At 42.6% G+C, this 25621-nt stretch overlaps 1 protein-coding gene across 3 annotated transcripts in view; it reads left to right on the top strand.

Annotated features, from left to right (window-relative positions):
- The window catches only part of PCSK2 (proprotein convertase subtilisin/kexin type 2), a 160621-nt gene that overhangs the window by 87480 nt on the left and 47520 nt on the right, over positions 1 to 25621 (top strand). For all 3 annotated transcript variants that reach the window (XM_081942090.1, XM_081942091.1, XM_081942089.1), the window contains exons 7-11: positions 1495 to 1583; positions 6520 to 6695; positions 20414 to 20629; positions 23273 to 23373; positions 25273 to 25500. In XM_081942090.1, coding sequence (XP_081798216.1) covers positions 1495 to 1583; positions 6520 to 6695; positions 20414 to 20629; positions 23273 to 23373; positions 25273 to 25500 — 810 coding nt within the window. The remainder of the gene's footprint in view (positions 1 to 1494; positions 1584 to 6519; positions 6696 to 20413; positions 20630 to 23272; positions 23374 to 25272; positions 25501 to 25621) is intronic.

Genomic DNA, 25621 nt, shown 5'->3' with positions numbered 1-25621 from the left:
GTCCAAGATGGGCCTAGGCAAGATATCTCCTTCATGTATATTCAGAGGTGGGCTGCTGGCGGTTCACCGGGGTTCAGGAGAACCTCTAGCTAAGTTTCTGTGCAGTTCAGAGAACCCCCAAATCCCATTCCTGGCTGGCCCCACCCAACTCACCCCGCTCCTCCCAAGAGTCCCAAAACGCAGCCTGTTTTGGATGCAGGTAAGTGCAGGGCGCAGCAGAGGCTTGGGGAGGGCAAAAAGCAGGCCTACCGGAAGTTTGGGAGTGCCTGGGGAGGCCGTTTTCACCCTCCTGGAGGCTCGAGAAAAGCCTCTAGAGCCTGGGGAGGGCAAAAATGTCCACCCCCGCCATGGTGCAAGAGGCCAACTAGGCCATGCCCACCATGGCCACGCCCACTCAGCAATCGGGAAGAGAACCCCTTGCTAACATTTTTGAAGCCCACCCCTGTAAATCTATCTCTGTGTCTCATCTCTGCATGAACTTTCTCTCTACTACCATCACTCCTTTATTGGATAGCAAAACCTGGTTTTCTTTTTCTTTCTTTATATTTATCTAGGAAATGTTTAGGCATCTCCACATCTTTAATGGAAAAAACGTAAAGGTACCGGGGGGGGGGGGGGCAGTAAAACAACAGACAATATGTCTGTCAGAATATCCCAATTTATCCATTGACTTTTTTCTTTCCTCTGCGTGTGTCTGAAAGGATGTACAAATGGGAGAATGGTCAGCCCTTGACAAATGCCCACTTGATACTGAACGTATGTAATACATGCACACATAGCCACAAACACTATAATTCTAGCCGAGTTTTGTAAGCTATGGCTTCTTCAGTTTCACTTCCAGAAAATAATTGGGTATCCAGTAATTGTAGCTATTGTTTCTATGTACAAAGTCGCATAGTACAATTCTCCATGATGCCCTCCTATCTGAGTTTCTGTGTCAGTCATCATTGCTTTCCCATTATTGTTTACTTGATTCAGTGAATGAGATTTACTTTCTTCTGCTTTGGCCTCTGGTTTGACCAGAAACCTTCTAAATTACTTTAAGCCATATTTGGTGGTTTGGATGGAAGAAGAAAAAAATGCCGCACATGAGTTCCAAACTCATAATTCTTCAAAGCATTTGGAAGGAGTAGCTCCATTTCTTGTCTGTCAGAAACTAGATAGTAACCTAGACTGCTCTTTTGCACAAGGAATACTTAAAATGATCTGTGGCTATACGCAAAGAAGCATGCTTCTTGATTTCTATAGAGATTCTCAATCACCCAGGTCAAGGTTGTCCAAAAAGAGCTTTTTCCAAAAGGCAATATGATTCCTTGTTTTTCCCTTTGAAAAAGTTTCAAGGTTCTGAACTGAAGAAGCTTCTTGGATGAGAAGCGAAATATTTTCAAAGAAAAAAAATCTAAGAGTCCAGCTCCCCTTTGGAAAAAGCACGCACGGGGCATGTTTCTTGATGCTTTCGTGAGACTTGGTTACAATTTCTATCTTTCTCCATAGTCATGGAACCAGATGTGCTGGAGAAGTGTCTGCTGCAGCAAACAACAATATATGTGGAGTTGGAGTGGCTTATAATTCAAAGGTAGCAGGTAAGGTTTAAACTAGAGATTTTCTTCCCTAGCCATGTTACTGTTTCATTAAAAAGAACAATGGATGTGTGAGAAGTAGATCATTTGCAGTATAAATTTCCCAACATGCTATACTTGGGGGGGGGGGGGAAATAATCTATTACATTTGTTTTTTGGATGTATAGAATTGGCCCTCTTTCTTGACTTCCCTTCCTATCTGAGCTTTTATTGATGAGCACTGCTGAACTATATATTTTGAACCATAATATACTAATATCCTATAGTTCTTGGCAGGAAGCTCATCTGATAAATAGACTGACCACAGTCCTTTAAGAAGGAGATAAATTGATGTAGACTCCTCCTGTTACAGGAATGCTTTTGATTATTATTGCCGGCATTGATTCTTTGTTGCTATTATTTTTGTTAATATTTTATCATTTTAGAATTGCATTGGTATGTTTACTTTCATAAACACATTCGTTTATACAAGGACCATAAACTATTCACAGTTCGTATGCAATAGGCACAGTATATATTAGAATAGGAAGGAAGGGGAGGGAGGGATGGAGGAAATGTTAAGTTTGTTCCCTCAGAGTGGTAGCGTGAGCAATTTTAGATTTGTCAAAGTCTTTTGGGGAATTAATTTTTGGTAAAGAGACCCACGATGTAATAATGAATTACATTATAGTTGAGGTCTAGCACCATCAAGTGGTCACTGAGATATTGGTGAAAAAGTCAGTAACTCAAATCCAGGAAGGTTGCAAATTATTTTTCACATTTTAGGTTTCAATAATGTCTTGGGGAAAAATGGAGCCATTTCAGATTTTATTTTAGAATGAATTCTAAAACTTTATTTTCAGAACAGAAGCAAATTAGAGGAGGGAACTGGAGAAATATTTCCCTATGATGAGTTTGCTTACATTAAGGATTTTTTAAAAAGAGGAATTTTAATATTATAGATTCTTTCAGATTATAATGTTACTGTCTAGAGTTTTTCACTATAGCTTATTACTTCCTACAAATATCAGTTGAAAATAACAAGATAATCAGAACAGAAACTTTGGCTGTTATTCATACCGATATTAAGATGAGAGAATTGACTTGGTATTCTCCAAAGTTGGTGGAGACAGCGGTCATGCATGGGTTAACTCAGTCAGTAACCAATAGAACTGAGTCTACCAAAGTGATGTCATCGCCTCTGAGGAGCATGCTCCCGCTTTTTAAAACTCAGTTCAATTGGAACTGGCTGTGCTAATCGCTTTCTCCTCAACTAGTATTTAATAATTGACTATTCTAATTGGATTTAATTGGCTTTTACTCAAAGGGAAAAAATTCGTCTAAATTGGAAAGACAGAGAATAAGATTCTGCTGGATCTCCTTTGAGGCAGGACTCTCAATAGCTCCTGGGCTGCTGGAGAGACATTGCCAGGGCTTATTCGAGGCTTTTGCCTCCGAACTTGCCTATGGGCTTCTGAGGCTCCCTGGCTAGCAGCGCGGTATTGCAATAGCCGTTGGAGGCTCCACTCAATGCTGCTGCCTCTGCTGGCTTCCCCTGGCTCTCCCTTGCCGCCAACGCTGCTAACCGCCGCTACCAGAAGCTATCGGACGCCGCATGGAGCCTCCAAAAGCCACGAAAAGCCACTGCCGCCGCTGGGAAACACTGCTGCTGCCACCGCACCTCACCACCATTCCTCTGTGCTCCCTCTGCCGCTAGACCACTGCGGCTTCGCCCTTGGCTCCGCAACCTTGCTGCAGGACCTCCGACGCCCACGCGCACTTCGCAGCCTTGGCTACCACCGCACTTCGCAGCCTTCGCAGCCTCAGTGCCATCTTGTTTGGGTGCAAAAGTCGTCTGGTGGCCATTTTACCTTCTTCAAGAGCCATGAGTACAGGCCATGGCCTTCTCTCCTAATCCTGAGCTTCAACTGCTTCCAATATCCTTGGCCCATGCTCCCACCACTGAGCCCCATTCATCTGGGGCCCACAGGCGCAGGTCTGCTCTGGAAGCTACCCCCACTGAGCCCCCTTCCAGGAACCCCAGGCCTAATCAGAGGGGTGTAGGTAATCCATCCCTTCAGGAGGATGACAGTGCCTCTCAGGTCCCTACAAAGAAAGCCAGGGCCAAGACCAAGCACACTGAATCATGCATATTCCAGGCCCAGAGGCCTTTTCACCCCAGTCCCCCTCCTGACTTATCTTTGGATTCAGAGGATGACCTCTCCCCTGCAGCTTCCATTCTCCATCCCGAGGATGCCAGGGGCACAGGCAATTTGGCCAACAGTTGGGATGGTTCGGATGGTGACAGGAGCATCACCCCTGATGAGGATCCCCTCTGCCAGGAAGACATTTCTCCACCTCCCCACCGCCACCGTTCTTATCCACCGGGCATGGCTGATATGATATCTGAGGCCATTGAATGGGGCAGAGCGGCTGGAGGTCTTCTAACCGTTCTACTCCTTGCAGGTCTGCTTCTTCCTCTAGTTCCAGGCGCAGGGATGGTGATCTCTCAGCTTCATCATCGCACGAGCTGCCCAGCACTTCCAGTCAACCGTCGGTTTTGGGGGCAGAGGAACGCCCTGCAAGAGAGTCAGATCTCTTGGGAGGCGAGGGTCTTCCTCCCGACCCACCTGCCTTTGTCGGTTTATTTAAACCTGCTGTCTTTCGATCTCTCCTTTTTAAGGCCAAAAAGATCTTCTCCCAAGATGGCTCAGGGAATGGAGGCAGACAAGAATGACACCACTGATCCTCTCTTCATGCAGCCTACAGTGGAAAAGGAGGTGATTCCGTCGCCCAGACTTTTCATAGACGTTGTCCAGAATCAATGGGCATCACCAGGTACAGGCCCCCTCCCCAATACCTTGGACAATCACTTGTATAATGTCGTGCCTGACCTCGCCAAGGCTTTGGAGGTACCTTCTATTGACTTGCCTATAATTGGCCTTTCCTCTCCTAACGCAGCCTCAGCAGCTCCTGAGGAGGCTCTTCACCCTGAAGACAAGAGGATAGAACAAACTCTGGTCGAGGGTCACCAGGCCTCAGCTTGGGCCATTAGAGCGGGTACCTCTGCTTCTTTCTTTAGTCCCTCCACCCTGTTATGGCAGAGACAACTTCAAGCTCGGCTTCCAGCCTGAGATTCTAGGGCTCGCAGGGACATTAACAAAATTAAAGTGGCCCTAGAATACACAGCAGATGCTTCCTTGGATACGGCCCGTTTTGTGTCCAAAGCTATTGCATCCTCCATCTCCACCCGCTGGCTTCTTTGGCTGAAGCAGTGGCAGGCAGAAGCACGGGCCAAGTGGAGGCTTGCCTCCTCTTCCTATTCTTCCTCCCTTCTCTTTGGTCCCCCATTAGAGCCCCTACTGGTAGAGTCCAAGGATAAGCGGAAGGTTCTACAACCAACCACAAAACAGCAGGAAGGTTGGAACCAGTCCTTTTATCGCAGGCAGCCCTTTCGTGACGGGGGTGCCTCCAACTCATCACCTCATGCTTAAAACTTCCTTTCTGGTGGCCATAACATCTGTGTGGAGGGTTTCAGAACTGGCAGCTCTTTCCATCCGTGCTGACTTGTGTGTGTGCCACCCAGACTGTGTGGTCCTTCACATCGACCCCACCTTTGTCCCGAAAGTGAATTTGGCATTTCATCGCTCTCTGGATCTCACTCTTCCAAATTTCTGTCCTGCTCCATCTCACAGTCTGGAGCGCAATTGGCACAAACTAGACATCAGGCGTGCTCTTAAGATCTACCTCATCAAGATGGCAGTCTTCAGGTGCAGCGAAGCCCTCTTCATATCTTTCCACCCTACCAACAAGGGGCTGAAAGCTTCTCCATCTATGATTGGCCGATGGATCAGGTCTGCCATTGCAAAGACTTACATCATGCATTACCTCACACCCCCATCCAACATTATGGCTCATTCCACGTGCAGTGCGGCTACATCAGTGACATGGGTGCGGCAGGCCTCGGTGGAAGAGATCTGCAAGGCGGCTACCTGGTCTATTCCTAATTCATTTATACGACATTATAAGGTGGGTCGGTATGCGTCAGCGGATGCGGCCTTTGGAAGGCAGGTCCTACCACAAGTTCTTCCTTCTTCCAGCTTCTAGGCCAGTCTCATTCCCTCCCGGGGACACGCCAGCTTTGGTACATCCCATGCATGACCGCTGTCTCCACCAACTTTGGAGAATGGGGCATTGGTTCTTACCTGATATGCTCCTTCTCTGGGCAGGTGGAGACAGTTGTCATCCCCACCCATTTGGGTCCTGACCTAATGCTCTGGGAGCATTGTTGTGAAGTCACAGGATGGAAAGCGATTGTTCAGCGCACAGCAGTCTACTTCTCTCCTTCATCAAGAAAAGCGGGAACATGCTCCTCAGAGGCGATGACATCACTTTGGTAGACTCAGTTCCATTGGTTACTGACTGAGTTAACCCATACATGACCGCTGTCTCCACCTGCTCAGAGAAGGGGCGTATCAGGTAAAAACCAGTGCCCCATTTCATGTAATGCACTTGATCTAACAATTTTAATAAAAGCCTTTTGTTTAACTTTTTAATTTTTTATCTACTGCCCTGTACATTTTCCATTGAGATACATGAAATCAAAACATCCTTAGATTTGGTTAAATTAAATAGTCTACAATATTGAACTTGCAAAAATTAATCTTGCATTCCAAAACTGTTTGCACTTCTCATGAAAGAATCACTGTGTTTGCATTTGCTTGATCCTGGATGTTAATTATGTTTTGTGGCAGGAAAAAAAAATCAAATCATGGTTTGAATTTTTATACCAGAATTTCATTAAAAAGATGCTATAGCATATGCTAGGCTTTAAATTCTGGGTGTTGAAATCCCCTGTTGAGAAATGTTATTATAAATGTCTTGTTTGATTTCAGTTTTTTAAATCTCTCCTTCTCCTTAATCTCTCCTTCTTTCTTTTTCTCTTCATCAATATCTGCAGGTATCCGAATGTTGGATCAGCCATTTATGACTGACATTATAGAGGCTTCTTCTATCAGCCACATGCCTCAAGTAATTGATATTTATAGTGCTAGTTGGGGTCCCACTGATAATGGCAAAACTGTGGATGGGCCAAGAGAACTGACCTTACAAGCCATGGCAGATGGAGTGAATAAGGTAGTGCTTTGTTTTATGTTTTCCTGCCCATAACGTTGCTGTAATATCAGACTTCAATGAAAGTTACTTACATTGTAGAAGATAATGAATTGCCTATAAATATTACCTTATCAGAAGACGGAAAGATGGAAGCATAATAAATTATCAACAGGAAAGTCTTGTTTTGCTTCAATGAAAATAGGGCATACAAGAGTTAAATGGTAGCTGATACAATGAGTACAAACTGAAGATTTTGCTATCTGGATACTTTACGCCTCAGAAAGCAGTAAATTGCTAGTAGGCTTCATGGTTTGTTTCCCCACATATACTGTATCTTTAATGAGGGAGGAAGTCCTGCAGCAAGCTGAAATGTCAACAAAATGATGAAATGTGCCTGAGTGGGACATCATGATGCCAGCTCCAACATTACAATGCAATTGTAAAAAGTGGCAAAGTTTATGTCATATCATTGCAATGTTTTCTAATTACACGAGAGAAGCTTTGGACTGTTGGCATTCGTGTAGTTGTGCAAAGGCACTGTAAGTACTGCTGAGAAAAAGGAAAACACTTCATTATACAGCACATAGGTAAGCTGGACAATTTGTTCCCACCTTATTTATTTATTTTTTTAGCTTTTTCCTCTGATAAACAGATAGTGATGACATTCAGAACATCACGAAGGATCAGCCTCGGGGCTTACTTAAGGAATTTGGGGGCCCAATTTGACTCTAGTTTCGGTAGCCCGCATTTTGATTAACCTTGTATACATATTTCTATGTATTCAAAATGAAATTCTTATAGGACCTCAACTTAACAACAATTATGTATCTAGAAAAAATGTTTTGGATACAAAAGGCATCTCCCTGTAAAATTCTGTTTCAGCAAGTGAGTCCATTGGCCTGATATACTTGTTGACCCAACACAGTTTATCTTCTGTGTGGATTTTCCCATCCCTACATCCAATCAATTCAGTGTGCTTAGTGACTATCCCTTAGCTGTTGTGAAACTGCACTTGCTCATGGGTAGACGGGAACACTTGAATTTCTACCAGTCCCACCTACCCACTGGCTAACATAGAGCTGTACTGCTGCTAGGTGGTTCTTCCCATTCAAAACCTTTGTTAGCTCGGTATATATCTATTGATTAATAGCAGGATTAGCTTCTGAGTGGCTCTGTTACTCTGAGCAACTTGAGGGAAGCACAAGGGAAGACTGAAGAATGGAGATGTCGCTTGATTTTGTGTCTTCACTTGCCCATCGCTTCCTTCAGTCCATCATGTTGCCTCTACAATTCCATTAAATCAGCCTCAGCTGCACCATAAATGGCACTACTTCTTCAATCGTTTTCTTTAAAAAGCAGCTACTGAGGAGTCACTGCAGGAGAGATTATTGATATCTGGTCCAAGACTGAGAGCTTCCTGAAAATATTTGATTCTCCACTATGTGATTTCATAAGATTGGATGCCACAGGAGCTTGGCTTAGCAGGACTCTCTCTTTTTTTGGCCACATTTTATGGTAGCGGCTAGGAGATTTCAGGTGATTTTTTAAAACTTGGTTAAAAACAATTGAGCTTAGATGAATCAGTGCAGCATTTCATATACAATATTTTATTTTTAGTAGAATGAAAGAAACTTGTATTTTAGGATTCTCATGGGATTTATCTGCCAGATAGACCTGCAATTTTTAATAAAGGACCAGATGTGTTTATATTGTTTTTTATTTAGGTTATAAAAACATTGGAATGGAAAAGGAGCACTACACTTTAACTACTCTGATAGCCATGTAATGTCAATTATTACCTTAATGAACAGAAAATTAACACAGGAGTAGTAATTGAGGAGAACAGAATGGTACAGGAAAATGTGCTGCACTTAGCATAATATGTTCAATTGAAAGGAAGTCAGTGCTAATGTCATTTAAATGGCAACTCTATGGCGTTTCATTTAGAATTTGGTTGAATTCATAATTAAAAGTGGCTATCTTCCTTAAGAGCAAATTAGCCTAAGGCTGTACTTGGTTTGAATTTCATTCTAATAGACTGCAAACCTAACCTCTCTCTCTCAGTAAAACCTCACAACTGTTACCATCCCAATCTAATTTCATGTGGAATTCAGTTGCCAGAGAAATTGGCCATATTTTTAGTCAACATTCTGAAAAATTAGGCTTTAAGGACTTTTTCCAGTGACTGTCCATGCAAGTGCTTGCCACTGCAAGTCATTCAATATTAATTCTAGATCTTCTTTCCTAGTTGTGTTTTCTAAATTACATTTGCTACTTTTAATTAGCTAGCTCTGATGACAGAATACTCCTGCCAGAATACTCTAGAGAGAGGTGTCAAACTGGCGGCCTATGGGCCAGATGTGTCACCTGCAAGCCACACCTACCCCAGCTCCATGACTGGGGAAAACCTCATGAAATGTCAAGTGATGGCAACGTGATGCGGCGAGTTTGACACCCAGGCTCTAGAGCAGGGGTGCCAAACTCAAGGCCCAGGGGCCAGATCCAGCCCATGGGATGCTTAGATCTGGTCCGTGGAGCTGCCCTGGAAACAATGAAGGACCAGCCCGTTGCGCTGCTGCCAGCAAAAACGGAGCTTGGCAGAGGGTTGCAGGAGGACGTTGCAGCCAAAAATGCAGCTCAAGAGCCCATTTTCGCTGGCAGAGTGCTCAGGCCACAAAAGGAGCCCTGACACAAATGACATCAAGCTGGCCATGCCCAACCTTAGACACACCAATCCCAGCCCCCTGAGATCAAACACAACCCTGATGTGGACCTCAATGAAATCGAATTTGACACCCCTGATCCTCTGCTTGTCATGAGGGAATATACTAATTACATGGCACCTGGGAGAATGCTTTTCCTTACCTGGAAGAATGCTTTTCCTTACCTGTGCATTGCACAGAGAAGATACTTATTTTCTTCTCAGAGCACAGCTTGCTTTTTAAATGGGTTTTCAAGGAGAGGTTAATCAGGGAAAGAAGCAGGCTACATCAGGAACACTTGGTTTCAAATGGCCTTTTCTCACCTAACTCTTGTTTTCAAAATGAAAAACAAATTGAGAGCCCCAAAACTGTACACTACATAGGCCTAAGAATTCAGCAAAATGGAAATGCCACTAGAATGTATTGCTGTTTCTGAAATAGTCTTGTTTTTATTGCCTGTGGACTGAAAAATTATCTGTATACTGAATTACAAGCCATTAGACATGATAACCCTCCACATTTTTTTTTACTTCAGAGGAGGAACCTCTTCCTCGTTAAGAACCTTTCCTAAATCTGCTCTTTTCCCAGGTTGAGCATAGTCCATCGATTCTAGGTTGCTTCCTTGGATCCATAAAGCCTTTCTCTTTCTCCAGGCCCCTCCCTCCCTCCCCACAACCAGTTGCTTCTCCTGTAATGTGTGGGAAGTGTCTGCCAATAGATCTCTAATTCTGCTCCTCAACTTCTCTGGAGGAAACTTCTCTGGAAAACACAAATGGTCCAGTTCCCAATCGCTCAGAATAGAGCTGGAAGGTACCTTGGAGGTCTTCTAGACCAACCCCCTGCTCAAGCAGGAGACCTTGTACCATTTAAGATAGGTGGTGGTCCAGTCTCTTCTTAAAAGCCCCCAGTGATGGAGCACCTACAACTTTTGAAGGCAAGATGTTCCACTGGTTAATTATCCTCACTGTTAGCAAATTTCTCTTAGTTCTAGGTTGCTTCTCTCCTTGATTAGTTTCATCCATTTTTCTTGTCCTGCTTTGAAAAATAACTTGACCCCATCTTCTTTGTGGCAGCCTCTAAAATACTAGAACACTGCTATCACCCCTAACCATTCTTTTCTCTAGCCATTCCCAGTTCCTGTAACCGTTTTTCATATGGTTCAACATAGTCCATTTTCTATAGGTTACCTAATGTGAGTGCTCACAAGGACAACTTTGCCAGACAAAGTCACCTGATTTATAATGAAACTGGATGATGGCATGGGAAACACAGAGTAGGGGTAATTATCCAATTTTTGAGACCTTCCCATGTCCCACCACTGATATGGATACAACTGATAGTTTTCTTGGTTTTGGCTTGGTGGGATGTAGGAGCCCAATCAAGTTTGACTTGTTTAGCAAACAATGGTAAAACCCAAGAATGGCTTAGGGCAGTGATGGCGAACCTTTTTTGGCTCGCGTGCCACAAGTGGGGGGAGCGCAGGGGGGTCGAGTGCGGGCGTGCCACACCCATAATGCAACACGCGACACCCCCCCATGCGCATGCGCGCAAAACGCACGACCCCCTTATTTTTACATGGTTTTTTTGCCCTTACCATGCTCCAGGGGCTTTATAGGAGCCTGGGGAGGGCGAAAAGAGCCTCCCCCGACCACCCGGAGGCCCTCCGGAGGTTTCAGGGACTGTCCAGAGGCTTCCCTGAAGCCTTCAGAGCGCTTAAAACCACCCTCCGAGCAAACCGGAAGTGACTTCCGGGTTGCTCGGAGGGTCGTTTTAAGCACTCCGAAGGCGTCAGGGAAGCCTCAGACAGTCCCTGAAGCCTTCGGAACGCTTAAAACGACCCTCCGAGCAACCCGGAAGTCACTTCCGGTTTGCTCGGAGGGTGGTTTTAAGCATTCCGAAGGCTTCAGGGACGGTCCCTGAAGCCTCCGGGGGGGCGGGGGAGGCTCTTTTCGCCATCCCCAGGCTCCTATAAAGCCTCTGGAGCCTGGGGAAGGCAAAAAATAGCTTTTAAAAAGGTGAACTCAGCTGGCCAGCGCGCGCATGCGCGCTGGCCAGCTGACAGGGCAGCGCCTCGTGTGCCCTGACAAATGGCTCCACGTGCCACTTGTGGCACGCGTGCCATAGGTTCGCCATCATGGGCTTAGGGTGATGTTTTCTGGGCTTGTATTTGGAACTACTCATATATGGTATATGTCTTAAAATAATAATGGCTTAAGAGTTCCCCAGACCCTTAATTATCAGTTGGGGACCATAGATAGCATCTCTTCTTTTGCTTTTTTACTAAGATCTAAATAGATCCAAAAGCATAATAAAATCATCTTAAATCATGTAAGAGAGGTTATTTCCTAAAGGCAATTCATACCTAGGTTGGAGAAGGATAATTGCAATAGCAAAACATTTAGCACTATTTGTAGCAGTTACTATACAACTTGAGGCCCATTGGATAATCATTTCAGAACTATTTCCTTACCTAAACAGGGGGGGAAATGACTGCAGGTTAAAAAAAAGGCAGTGGAAATGGGAGAAACTGCCAACTTCCTGCCCACTGAGTGGGAAGGTGGCAGGGAGCAAGATAAATTACTCTCCCTCTCTTTCTCCCCCCCCCCCATTTGATTGTACAAAGCTTACACAGAAAAAGTCAATGGGGAAGGCAGCAAGAGGTTGCAAGTCCAAGGCCAGCTGGCAGATAAGTGCCTACTGACAAATGGGAGAGGGAGTAAGGGGATGTCAGTAAGGAATGTCACATGGGATGTATGAGAGATGCCATGTAGGCTGGGAAGAGTGTGTGGGTATGCACAGAGATGCTGCATAGGTTGGAAGGGCTGCACGAATGGGCAACATAGATCAGGAAGAGGCATGGGTGTGTGTGAGTGTTGCTGTGTGGGCCAAGATAGGTGTGCAGGAGGCAGTGAGAGTCAAGAAAAATGCACGGGGTTACAGAAGTGCACATGAGGTTCCATGTAGGTTAGGAATGCATGTGGGGGGGCTATATAGGTCAGGAAGGGAGGGGGGAATACCCAGAGCTGTTGTCTGGATTGAAATAGTCATGTGGGAGTGGCATAGGTTGGGAGTGGCATAGGTTGGGAGTGTGCATGAATGCTGCCTAGACAGGGAAGGCACACAAGGGTAGTGCAGGACTGAAGGCTGCATGGGAGCATGAAAGAGGTACCACACAATTTAGGGAAAGTGCATGTGGGAGGCAGTGTGGGTCAGGAACAGTGTGTTGGGTTGAGCAAGAGGTGCTGCATGAGTCGAAAAGCATTATGGAGACAATGGAGACCAGGGAAGATGCATAGAGAGTGGCATCGGCTGGGGAGAGTGTCAAGGGATACATCCCTTCCCAACAGGCAGGTAAATGGCTGCTGCTGGGTGGAGGAAGGAATGAGACATTGTGAGACTTCCTGGGAAGTTGCCATGGAACACTGAACATGAAGACCATGCAACCACAGCAGCAGTTACATGGGATGTATGAGAGCAGTGCATCAGCAGCCATAACTCCTAAATTTCATTTCTTCAGAAGTCATGGGTCCCAGGTATTGAGGACTTTCTGTAAGTTGTAGGTAACTTGAGGTAACTTGAGGTAACTTGGTTCAAAAATTGTTGCCCTGAGATGCACTGTTTCGCTCAGGACACAAGAGTTTTAGTAGTATGTAGATATCATCCTGATTCAAGAGCAACATAATTTTATGCCTCTGTATCATAAACCCCCATCCTCTGCCTTGAGCTGAAACTATATGAGTCTTCTGGATTTCTCCCTCTGTGCATCAGTGCAAGGTTATATGACTGCCGTGTTTCCCTGAAAATAAGACAGGGTCTTGTTTTCTTTTGATCCCCCAAATAAGCACTTGGCCTTATTTTTGGGGAGGTCTTACTATTTTTCAGGTGCAGGAGGTGGCGAGAGTGGTCACCTCATGGCTGCTGCTGTGTTGCAATATTTTCAGGGAGGGCTTGTTTTTTTGGGAAGGATTATTTTAGCACATGCGCTCAAAAACCCCCCAATTGGGCTTATTATCCAGGGAGGTCTTATTTTCAGAGAAATAGGGTAGCATTGTTAATTATTTTTGACACATCCTTCATAACAAATGGTGATAATGCCAAAATAACAATATGTGCATGTTGACATAAATTCACACTTGTCACTGCCCCTCCTCCTAGATGCCCCTGGCAAGGTATTTGGGGATTAGGACTTTTGGGAACCTGCCTCTAAAAGAGCAGAAGGCAAAACATTGCCTATATTTAAACAACGCCAGAAGCAAGATAGCTGTGCACTTTCTCTGGTTTCTCTTCCTCCCTTGCTCCATTCTATTTTCAGACTTTGAATTATGCACGGAAACATCCAAGCTTTTTCTTTCCTTTGGAAAACAGTCAATGGTTGCTGCCAAAAAACAGATAATTAGCACCCCTGCTAAGATGTTCTAGCTGAAAGCTTAGGCAGGATGAAAATGGCAAGAAAAGAAAAATATTATAGATTGGAAGCATGACCTTCAAAATATATTCTGTCTTGCAGCAATGCAATTTCATATTTATTATTATCAGACCCGCTTCCTCTGTTTTGCTTTGGTATGGTTCAAAAGAAAATAAAAATGGTTGCTAGATATCTGGAAACTCCTGTGCTGGGCTGGAGAAATGAAATGGAGACCCCCAAGATCCTGAGCTTCATTTCTGCAGCCCAATGAAGGATTTCCACACATATTCCCCTGCATGGAGGGGAGGGGAAATCTTTGGGCAGGTGGCAGCAGCTTGTAACTTTTCTTGGCAACTCCCTTGTTGACTTCCTGGGAAAGCCAGCAGAGAAAATTGCAAATGATTGAAGGACACTTAGCAACTTGGTTGTAAGCAGGGTTGGCTTCAAAATTTTTAGCAAGGGGTTCTCTGCCTGGTTGCTGGATGGGCGTGGCCATGGTGAGAGTATGGCCTAGTCCAGTGTTTCTCAAACTTGGTGACTTTAAGTCCTGTGGACTTCAACTCCCAGAATCCCCCAGCCAGCACAGCTGGCTGGGGGATTCTGGGAGTTGAAGTCCACAGGACTTAAAGTCACCAAGTTTGAGAAACACTGGACTAGTCAGCCTCCTACACCATGTCATGGGGTTTGTTTCTGCTCTCCCCAGGCTCCAGAGACTTTCCTTGAGCCTCCAGAGGGGTGAAAACAGCCTCCCCAGAAGCCCTCTGGAGGCTGAACTTCCAGTAGGCCCATTTTTCACCCTCCCTGAGCCTCCGCGCATGCCCTGCAATTACCTGCATTTAAAACGGGCTGTGTGGGAGGGGTGGGGCAGGGTGGGTGGGATGGGTCCAACGAGGAGTGGGATTTGCGGGTTCTCCAAACTGCACAGAAACTTAGCTAGAGTTTCTCCTGAACCTCTGCGAACCTCCAGCAGCCCACCCCTGGTTCTAAGTGCAAATAAATTGCCAAAGGCCCAAATGATGATCATGTGACCAGGGAGAGGCAGCAAAATGTTTTATGATGTCCAGAAGTGTTTTATGGCTCATAAAATACCCTTTTAGAGCTTTGAACAATTGTTAAACAACCAGTCATAAGTCGAGGACTACCTGCATCCCTGAAAATGGGACATACATCTTTATACCTGATGTATAAATGGTTCTTATTTGGAAACTAGCCATGATGGAGCTCCAATAATATTTTCAGAATAGGAAAGTATTCAACAGCCAGGCCGTGGATCTTTAATAAAACTCTGACATGAATAAGCATGGAGAGTCTCATTTTGCTTGCCAGGGTTTGATTTTGATTATCATATTCCAAGGAGATTACACATGAATAAATGAGGAAAACTGAAATATTAGCCAAGCAAGAAAGACATGTCAAGAATTTTAATGTGATGGCAACCAGGAAGCGATTGTTTTTAGTATTGGAGAAGGGATGCAATAACATTCTCTTGCTCCAGTCTGAGGTCCTCATTTTAGTTGCAATTAAAGTGGAATGTAGGTAATTGGGAATGATATGAAACAGAGTGTTTTTCATCATATTAAGCTAAGGTGATTCATAAAGCAGCTGCTTGCAGAAAATTTAGTGTCACATAATAATTTGGATCAACAGCTTGGTAGTTCCCATACAGAACCTTTTCCACGAGTTTTATGCATTGCAAATAAAGTCACAGCTGTCTTGTTCAGGGGTTTCAAGAAAATATAACAATCCGGATGTGAAAGAATTGTTTTGCTGTGAAACAAGAGTGGGGAATTGCTGGCCCCCAGCCCTGGCTCTCCCTATTTGATTTTGGGGTCCTCGAAATGCTGCTCCATCTGGATAACAAATTGCTGAAAAGCAGCGGAATAGTTTTCTTTTAAGAAAAAGAAATGACAAGGAAGGTGTAGCAGCTGAAAAAATATAGCTACTTTTAAGTTCTTTTTAAGGTGAGGTCCCTGGATATCAGGAAGGAAATTCTCTGTTTTCTGTCCAGTCTCTTTTATAGTGGGCTGCACCAAGTTGCCCACAGATACTGCCTTTATTACTTTGTTTCGATATTCTGTTAATGAAAAAAATAAAATAAAATAAAATGGCAAGCAAAGTGCCATCTTCCAGCATTATATCTATTTCTAAGAATTTGTCTGAATCCTAATTATCCCTATAGTAAATCTTAGGCAATGCAAAAGCCTCTTGCTCGGAAAACAAAAGACAACTAGCAGGGACAATAAAGAACATTTAAAAGCTAAAAACCTACCAGGGAAAATACATGCTGAATTTAGTATTTAGTACCGAACTGAGACTACAGTAAATTGTCTTTTGAATGGCCCCTGATAGCATTATTGGAGTAACAACCATATCATGCTTTTGCAATTCCTACAGCTACTATATCTGGGCTGTTACAAAAAGAAGAATATTCTAATCCTTTACTGCCTAATGGTTACCCCTAATTTTGCAGCTCAGTTCATGGTATCCTAGTAGGGAATGCCACAAGTTCTTATTTTTAGTCTTGTTAAAGTGCTTTTCTTCTGTCCTTAAGGTGTCAGAAAAGATGGCATACTTAGCATTGCTCTTATTGCTGAGTCCTATCTTGTCAGGAATGGTACGATTCTTACAGTTTCCATGCAGGACAAGTTAAGGAAAGAGATTATTATTTATTATTTTATTTATTATTGTCCATGAAGAGGGGAAAATTCCATGGGCTTTAGAGAAGTAATAATGAAGATTGCACTGGCAATCCTCTTTTAAAAGTCTTGCTGTTTATGAGCAGTTTAACAAGGCACCAAAAATTGGCACATTGGCTTCTCTTGTGTCTTCATTTATATGTCTGGCTTCATTACTGCTTGTTTCCAGTTTCTATTTGTCCTTCTAAAAATAGATAACTAAGCTGATAGCTACCTGCCCCCTGCCCTTGGCCAGTCCAATTTAAAGGAAGGCCTTCGGAGACGCTTCATTTATTTCAGTTGTGATCTGCTCCTTCTCCACTCATATGGGGGTGGTGCTGAGAGGGAACATTATATTGCTTCAATAACTTAGCTCTGCCTAAGGGACATGGATTCTGCAAAGGTAGAAATGATTACCTAAAGAGAAGCATTAAGAATTTATAATTTAATCATGGCACTGTAATTGGATTCTCTGGTGAAAAGAAAAGCATGGACATTTTTAGAATGAAAATCATTACTTTATTTCTTTTCTTTTGTTGCAAGTGTTCGAAGTAACTTGATTTTTTACTTCTAACTCTTGCAGTGAAAAAAATAATGGAAGGTTGAGGCAGAGGATATTATGGTTAAGAAACATGATGTCAGTGGGACTTATTTTTATGATGTCATAATAGGACTGTGCTCTTTGTTGTTTATGGTACAAGAATCAGTTATTTTTCTGTATCTCTTTGCTGCCATCTGGTGACCATCCAGATGTTTTCAGATCAGATGTAGTACTTATAAGTTATTTTCCATATTAGGAGGCCACTTAAAGTGTTCCTTTCTTCATTTATTTAATTACAGTTTCTTAAAATCTCAGTTGTTTATTAGGATTTGTGATTGTTTTACTATCTAGCTCTGTGCTGTGTTGTTTATCAACTACAACTCAGATATGTGTGTGTATGATCCAGAGGTATTGATCCTACAACAACCTCTTAGATTCAGTCCATGCCAATAAATTATATTAAGTATACTGCAATCTTCCACTCAGATTTCACATTCATGTATTTCTGACTAATAATTATATTGATCAAATACTGGCAACAAAACTTGGTAGAACAATTTTGAAAGCCTTGGAAAAAATATTTGGATACCTGGATGTCTATATCTGCAAAGATATTATGAAAGCCATGGTATTTCCTGTAACAATCTATGAAAGCACAAACTGGACTTTCAAAAAGCAGGTTAGGAAAAGTATCGATGGTTTTAAACTTTGCTGTTGGAGAAGACTTCTCAGAATACCATGGACAGCAAAGGAAAAAAAAACGGATCAATGGACAAATCAATCCAGAATCATCACAAGAGGCACAAATGACCAGGCTCACATTATCCTACTTCAGTCACACCATGTGGAGATCTACTTCCCTGGAAAAAGTTCTAATGCTGGGAAAAAGTAGAAGGACAGAGAAGAATAGTACGACAAGTAGCAAGGTGGAGAGACTCGGTTACAGTAGTAATGAGTGCAGAGTTGGAAGACCAGAACAAAAAGGTTAGGGATAGTTCATCATGGAGAACATCTATCTATGTGGTTGCTAAACTTTTCCCAACCTGTTCCTTCAGATCTTCCTGTGTTATACATATTGCTGTTCTAACAGAGTCTAACAAAAGTTTTTGCACTCTGCAAACCTCCCAAAACCGGCCCCATTTCACGAAAATGGCCCTGTTGTTTTTTTTCAAAAACAAAAGGCATGAATAGCCTTGGGGGGGGGGGCTTGCAGAGTGCTGCTGGGGGCTGGTCGGGGCGGGTGTCAAAAAACAGCCTGTTTTTTGCTCATTTCTGCCCTCCCCAGCCCCCAGGAACTCTCTGAAAGCCTCCATAAGGGTATGTACGGCCATTTTGGTGAAGGGGCGGGGCTTCAGGAGGCAAAAAATGCTGTATTCAGTGTATAAGACGCACCCAGATTTTCAGCCTCTTTTTTGAGGAAAAAAGGTGCGTCTTATACTCCGAAAAATACCGTAATTATTTTAAACCAGGGGTGTCCAAACTTGGGAACTTTAAGACTTGTGGACTTCAACTCCCAGAATTCCCCAGCCGGCTGGCTGGGGAATTCTGGGAGTTGAAGTCCACAAGTCTTAAAGTTCCCAAGTTTGGACACCCCTGGTTTAAACCATCAGGAAATTTCTCCTTAGTTCTAGGTTGGTTCTCTCCTTGATTAGTTTCCATCCATTTCAAGAAGTGTTCATACTGGTAGTCCTCAACTTACAACCATTTGTTTAATGGCTGTTCAAAGTTACAACAGCATTATAACAAGTGACTTATGACCATTTTTCACACTTCTGACCATTGCAGTATCCCCAGGCTCACGAGATCAAAATTCAGGCACTTGTCAACTGGCATTTATTTATGACAGGGGTGTCCAAACTGGTGAACCTTAAGACTTGTGGACTTCAACTCATGCTGGCTGGGGAATTCTGGGAGTTGAAGTCCACAAGTCTTAAAGTTCCCAAGTTTGGACACCCCTGATTTATGACAATTGCACTGTCCTGGGGTCATGTGATCACATTTTGCAACTTTCCCAGCCAGTTTCCAAAAAGCAAAGTCAATGAGGCAATCTAGATTTGCTTAACCAACACATGATTCACTGAACAACTTCACTGATTTGCTTAACAACTGTGGCAAAAAGGTCATAAATAGGGCAAAACTCATGTAACTGCCTTGGTTAACAATGGAAATCTCGGGCTCCATTGTGGTCGTAAGTCCAGGATGACTTGTAGTAAGATTGCTGAATCGTTGAACAATAGCAACATAACCCTATGAAATTTTAAATAGCAGTAATTGTTTGTGTTCAGGGAGACTCATTGTGAAAGACCAGAGATCTATTTTTTTTATTCAGTTGATAGTACAGAGATGTAGTTGTACCACAAACCTATGTAAGTTGTAGACTATCTTCTTTGATTGAGTTATTAGTGTTCCAACTGTCCCCTACACTCCCACACACTCACAAATTTGGTTCCTTAGGAAAAGGAGAATGATGCTGAAGGATATCTGATAGTTCAAATAGAGAAATACAATCTATCTGTCTGTCTCTCTGTATGTCTAGGAAGTAGATTGAATCTCAATAGCTTTAGAGAGTTAAATTATGTGCCCTTCTTTCTGTGGTCCTGATCTAAATTGGATGTCACAGATCTGCCACCTGGAGTGGGAAGAAAGCTCCCACTTGTATCACGGATGTGTCAGAGCTTAAGATTTTAATTGTCCGCAGTTGTTAGAGAATCAAGTGACCTGGGAAGTTAAGTGGACTTCTTTCCATTGTTATAAAGGGCAAGTTCTGTTCCTATTATTTCCTGCATTGATCTCCCTGGGCTGCCTTAGCTCACTGCTGGAAAAAAAAAATTCAGCAGCTGAGTAAGTATATTGATAAATGGGAGTACAATGGATTGTGAAATTGGCTGAGAAAATCTTTAAAACAGAAATGTAAACAACTCAGTAATTTATCACTTTGAGTAATTGTGTGTTTTTATCTGTATAAGCAGAGCACTTCTATCCATTTGTTAATGTGCTTTACCCATGCAGGTCTGCCCAGTTACTCTATGGCTGAAGGTGGAAGGAAGACATTTATTATTTAAATTGTTCTCCCTTCTCACCCTAGACTGCATGGAGTTTAATGAGAGCTGGATTGACATTTAGGGTCCTTTATATCTTACCCTCCCCTTTACAGCTAATATTTTTGACAGAACCTCCACACTCACGGTTTCGTAGTCTTGAAAATCAAGAGCCATAAAAGCTCAGATCTGAGGTCCGTACCAGGAAATGGGGTGGTATGGTGGGGCAACACTCCTGTGGCTTCTGAAACATTATCTCAAGCGACCAGCGGATTCCACATGAAACTACTTTTCCCCCACATTAATATCTCTATCATTTAAAAAAAACACCATTTGACATATAATGGCTAAAACTGATTGGATTTACCTGTTCTGCAGGGCCGTGGTGGCAAGGGAAGTATCTATGTCTGGGCCTCTGGAGATGGAGGTAGTTATGACGACTGCAACTGTGATGGCTACGCATCAAGCATGTGGACTATCTCCATCAATTCAGCTATTAATGATGGGCGGACAGCTTTATATGATGAAAGTTGTTCATCAACTTTAGCTTCTACTTTTAGCAATGGGAGAAAGCGAAATCCTGAAGCCGGTGTGGTAGGTTGAACAATTACTTCTCCCCCCCCCCTTTGTATATTTTATTAATCTATCTTCATTCAGCTGATCCATTGAATAATGGCTACCCAGGGTGGGTTCCTGCCAGTTTTAACCTCTTCTATAGAGGAGGTTCCACAAATCTACAGTGCCATTTAGAACCAGTTCCAGCTCCCTCCCCCTGCCCATCAGCACATCATCAGGATGAAGAGCGAGAGGAGGAATTCTGGGAGTTGAAGTCCACAAGTCTTAAAGCTGTCAAGTTTGAACACCCCTGGGTCTTTTTCTAAAGGGTTGGTGGTTCAAGGGTCTTCTAACTTGACAGCTTTAAGACTTGCGTGCTTCAAATGCCAGAGTTTCTGAGCCAACATTTTGGTTGCTAAGCAAAAGTGTTGTTAAGTGAGTGTCACCATATTTTACATGTTGGTCATGCCCACCCAGTCACATGGCTGGCAAGCCACTCCCACCCGGTCACATGGCCGGCAAGCCACTCCCACAAAGTAGGCCACATCTACAAATTCTAAAAAAAATTGAAATCCACCACTGTGGCTACCCTACCATCCACCCAATAATTTTTGGAAACTTGGGATAACAGTAAGCAACACTAGATGAGAAAAATCCTATTTTACTGCTGTTTAATGAAAAAAAATGAGAAGTTTGGCTAAAAGAAGATTTACTTTTGGAGATTCTCATTATTTAGTGAGAAGACAAACATGGAAAGGTCATGAATTCTTTATGAAAATCAAGCAAGCCAACCTTCATTTCTCTACTGAACAGATATTTGGTGACATTTTAGTTATAATCTGAGGAATTATAATTTTAATATTGTTTTGAATAAAAGTTTTCAAGAATATGTGTGGTTTTTTGTACTTCAACCTGAGAAAATGCATGAAGTTGGTATCAGATAACAATTAATGAGAGTCTATATGCAAGTATATTTAGTAGGCTAGTTCAGTTTTAAAATTAAGCAAAACTAAATGTGGAAATTAAAAATGTACACAGTAAAATCTTAATTATACAGTTGCTATAATATTAAAAAGCCTTTAACGGTGAACTTGGAAACCATCTGACTGTAATACATGGGGATAGTTGCCCACCATCGCAGGGAAAGGCACTTTAAGGAATTGCATACAGATGCTCTCCTCACTGAATTCTCCAGCTTCACATTTAGTTTAAGGATTTGCACACAGGACCTGCTTCTGTAAATTCTAACTTCTTGCTATCAAATCTGAAGTGCTGCACAATCTAACAGCCATGTGTGGTTGAGAAAAAAAAAACCTATGGAGGAAAAAGTCTTCATAGAAGTTGGTTTTAATTCTCTCTGGAACAGACAACGTCAAGGTGGGGTTGGCTGATAAGGCTATAGAAACAATATTGCTGATTTAATTATTATCACAAGATTGGTTTACCTTAAGAAACTAACCCCAAAAGGTACATAATATATCACCCTGTAGTGACTACATAAGGTAATCAAAACAAACAAGTGTATCACATTATGAACAATATGAGGATCACCTATTTCTGAGTAGTCTATTTGTGTCCTTCAGTGGTGGGTTCCGGATCCCGGTGCAACCGGTGCGATGGGGTTCGGTGTCCACCACATGAACATGTGCAGCACCAGCATGCATCCTTAACTCCTGCAACACTCTGCGATGCCTCTGTGATGCTCCAGCTGCTTGGTGGAGCATCACGCAGGTGCCTTGCGCTCAGTGTGCATGTATGGAAGCGCCAAAGAGCTCAAATACAGATAAGGACGGTGGGCCCTCCAGAGCACCATACTGGAACGGTACCCGTTGCGCCCGGCAGGCACCGGTACGCCCGTACCAGGGAGTACTGCCTGCAACCCGCCACTGGTGTCCTCTACCACCACAAAAATTCATCCTGCTCTATTCTAGTGGCATCAGTTTTTGAATAACACCAGATACAGCCCTTCAGATAATGGTAATGAATTGTGGCCCCCAGCCCTGAAAAAAGTATCCAGTTCTAATCCACATTTAAAAATCCTTGATGTTATAACGTGGTCAATTTTATCCATAATTCCCATGAATGGAACACATTCACAGGAAGTTGTCATTAAAAGCAAGTTGGGAAATATGATATATGGCCAATCCTCCTTTATCCAGATTTATCCTAAAATATGTTCTAGAGTAGGGGTTTCCTGTCTCCTAAAGTATGCTCTACAGCAGAGATATCCACACTTGGCAGCTTTAAAACTTATGGACTTTGAATCCCAGAATTCTCCAGCCAACATGAAATTCCGGGAGTTGAAGTTCACAAGTCTTAAAGTTGCCAAGTTGGACATTCTTGCTCTAGAGTAATGTTTCTCAACCTTGGCAGCTTTATGGTGTGTGGACTTCCCAGAATTTCCATGCTGGCTGGGGAATTCTGGGAGTTGAAGTCCACACATCTAAAAGTTGCCAAAGTTGAGAAACCCTGGAGCAGGAAATCTTGGAGGATGGCATGGAGACAAGAAACTACAGAAGGCAAGAAGCAATGCTTACATTTCACAAGCAAGAAACTACCAGTAAATAACACAAAAGAAAATGAACCCTTCTTAGGAAGAAGTGATTATTCTGTTTAATATCTCTTTTTATCTCTTACTCAAGTTATCATTTATCTAATTAAGCTTGTTGTACTTTGTTGCAGGCTACAACAGATCTATATGGCAACTGTACATTACGCCACTCAGGAACATCTGCAGCTGCCCCAGAGGCTGCAGGAGTGTTTGCTCTTGCCCTGGAAGCAAAGTAGGTGAAAGCAGCCATCACTTATTTTGTTATAAATGCAAATCACTCGATGGCTTGGAATCCAATTTTAAGCATCCTTGAACTGAACATCAATTGCTATCTAAAGCAGGCTGCACACGGAAGACAGTTTCGTGTTTTTTAGAAAATGTGCAAGGAGAGAGAGAAAGGATATTTTTTAAAAAATTCAAAAGGATTTAAAGTCATGCAGGTTGCTTCTGTATTACTCGATCTTTTTGTATTGACAGAAGAATTTGAAACCACTTTCAATACAATCGGCTCCATCATGGACTCTTTATCTCCTGCACATATTCTCAAATCTCATCAAGAGGGCTTAATTCTATGGAATGTAGTTAGGTTAACTTTACAGAAGGTACATGGAAGATGGCACTTATTCTTGAAGAGGTATTGATTTTTCTAATGCATTTTTAACCCATGGCCTCTTAAAGACCTGTCTCCTCCTGTTCAATCCCGCCATGGCTTAGTTATTTCCACCCTGATTGCTTTTAGTTGTGCATATTTTCTTAATACACTGTATTGCTTTCTATAGTCTTCTAAGCACACTTATTGAATATGTAGGAAACTGCCTCTGAATGAGGTCTGAAAATCAGCTGCCAAAGTATTATAAGAATAGGGCAGAACATTTCTCAGTTTAATTCAAGCAAAATCTATTACAGCATCTGTCTGTCTGTCATCTATCTTATCTATCTTCTATCATCTTCCACCCCATGTCTATCTACACTATATGTCTGTATCTATGTCTATCTAAAACTTCTATTTCCTCTTCATTGTTATCTGGAAGGAAGGTGGTGTCAAAATCTGCAAGATTATGTCACAAACCAAGACCTGTCATGTATTGATATAATAATCACATACAAAAGGGACGGGACTTAAATAATGACATCACACGCATTTTGTGAATTTTCTCTACCCCCTCCCATCCCAGGCAGAATTACCTGTTTAGATAGTACTACTATTATTTATCCACAGATCCATGTATTTTAAAAAGTATTGTTTTTATTGCAGAGTAAATTTATCCTTGATTGTTAAATCAGAATATTCTTGCCATTGTTAGAGTTTTCAAGACAGTGAGGGGGAGATAGGTGGATGAAATCACCGTCTAAACCCTTAACACCCTCTAAAGTGTCAAACTCGCGTTGTCATGGAAGCGTCATGTGATGTTTTGCAAGTTTTTTCTCCTTTCGTAAACCAGACATGGGTGTGGCCACTGCATGATGCATCTGGCCAGTGGACCGCGAGTTTGACAGCTCTGCTTTAAACATTTAAATATATTGGAATGCCCCAACACTGGAAGTCTTTAAGAAGATGTTGGATAGCCATTTGTCTGAAATGGTATAGGGTTTCCTGCCTACGCAGGGGGTTGGACTAGAAGACCTCCAAGGTCCCTTCCAACTCTGCTATTGTATTGTATTGCAATTTTCAAATCATTTGGTTTTGCCAAGATAGAGTTGATCACAATGCTGATCTTTCTTTGAAAAAAACAATTTTGAGAAAGTCTAAAATGAATCTTTGTTAGCACTATTGAAGGATGTCTGTTCACCAGTTAACTTATTAAGGAAAAAGCAAATCAAAGGGAAAGGGTAGTATCATGTGGATAGTGATAGTGGTAATCCTGGTAGAAGAGAGATATTACAGACAACTTTTTTTTTAAAAAAAATCTAGTTTTCACATTCTGCACATCTTAAAATGAAGGGCAAGAAATTTGGTCATTGGAAGAGTTTTCAATCTCCTTTTGATGATTCATTGAGTCTTAAGAATGAATCCTTTCTGTTTTTAAAAGTCTTGTTTATATCCACATAACAACTGTCTTAGATATACAATGGTCTTTGCCAAAATAGATTTTCTAAAGATGTCAGATCTCCCTATTTTGCTTTCTGGCAGTGTGGATCTGACCTGGAGGGACTTGCAACACTTGACTGTTCTCACATCCAAAAGGAACCAGCTTCATGATGAAGTTCACAAGTGGAGAAGAAATGGAGTTGGCCTTGAATTCAACCACTTGTTTGGCTATGGGGTCCTAGATGCTGGGGCAATGGTTACAATGGCTAAAGACTGGAAGACTGTTCCAGAGAGATTTCACTGTGTGGGTGGATCAGTCCAAGAGCCTCAGTAAGTGTCTTAGAACTTTCCATAGCTCTTTTACTGTGCTTTCATTTAATCCTGTAGCTGGGGGGGGGGGGGGAATGCATCGGCATAAATTGCATTGTCCTTGGCCGTCATACACTTCAGG

This window comes from Natrix helvetica (genome assembly GCF_964273705.1).
Source record: "Natrix helvetica genome assembly, chromosome: 2".
Classification (NCBI taxonomy): Eukaryota; Metazoa; Chordata; class Lepidosauria; order Squamata; family Natricidae; genus Natrix; species Natrix helvetica.
The sequence above is the reverse complement of the archived record's forward strand: the minus strand, read 5'-3'. Positions and strand labels throughout refer to the sequence as shown.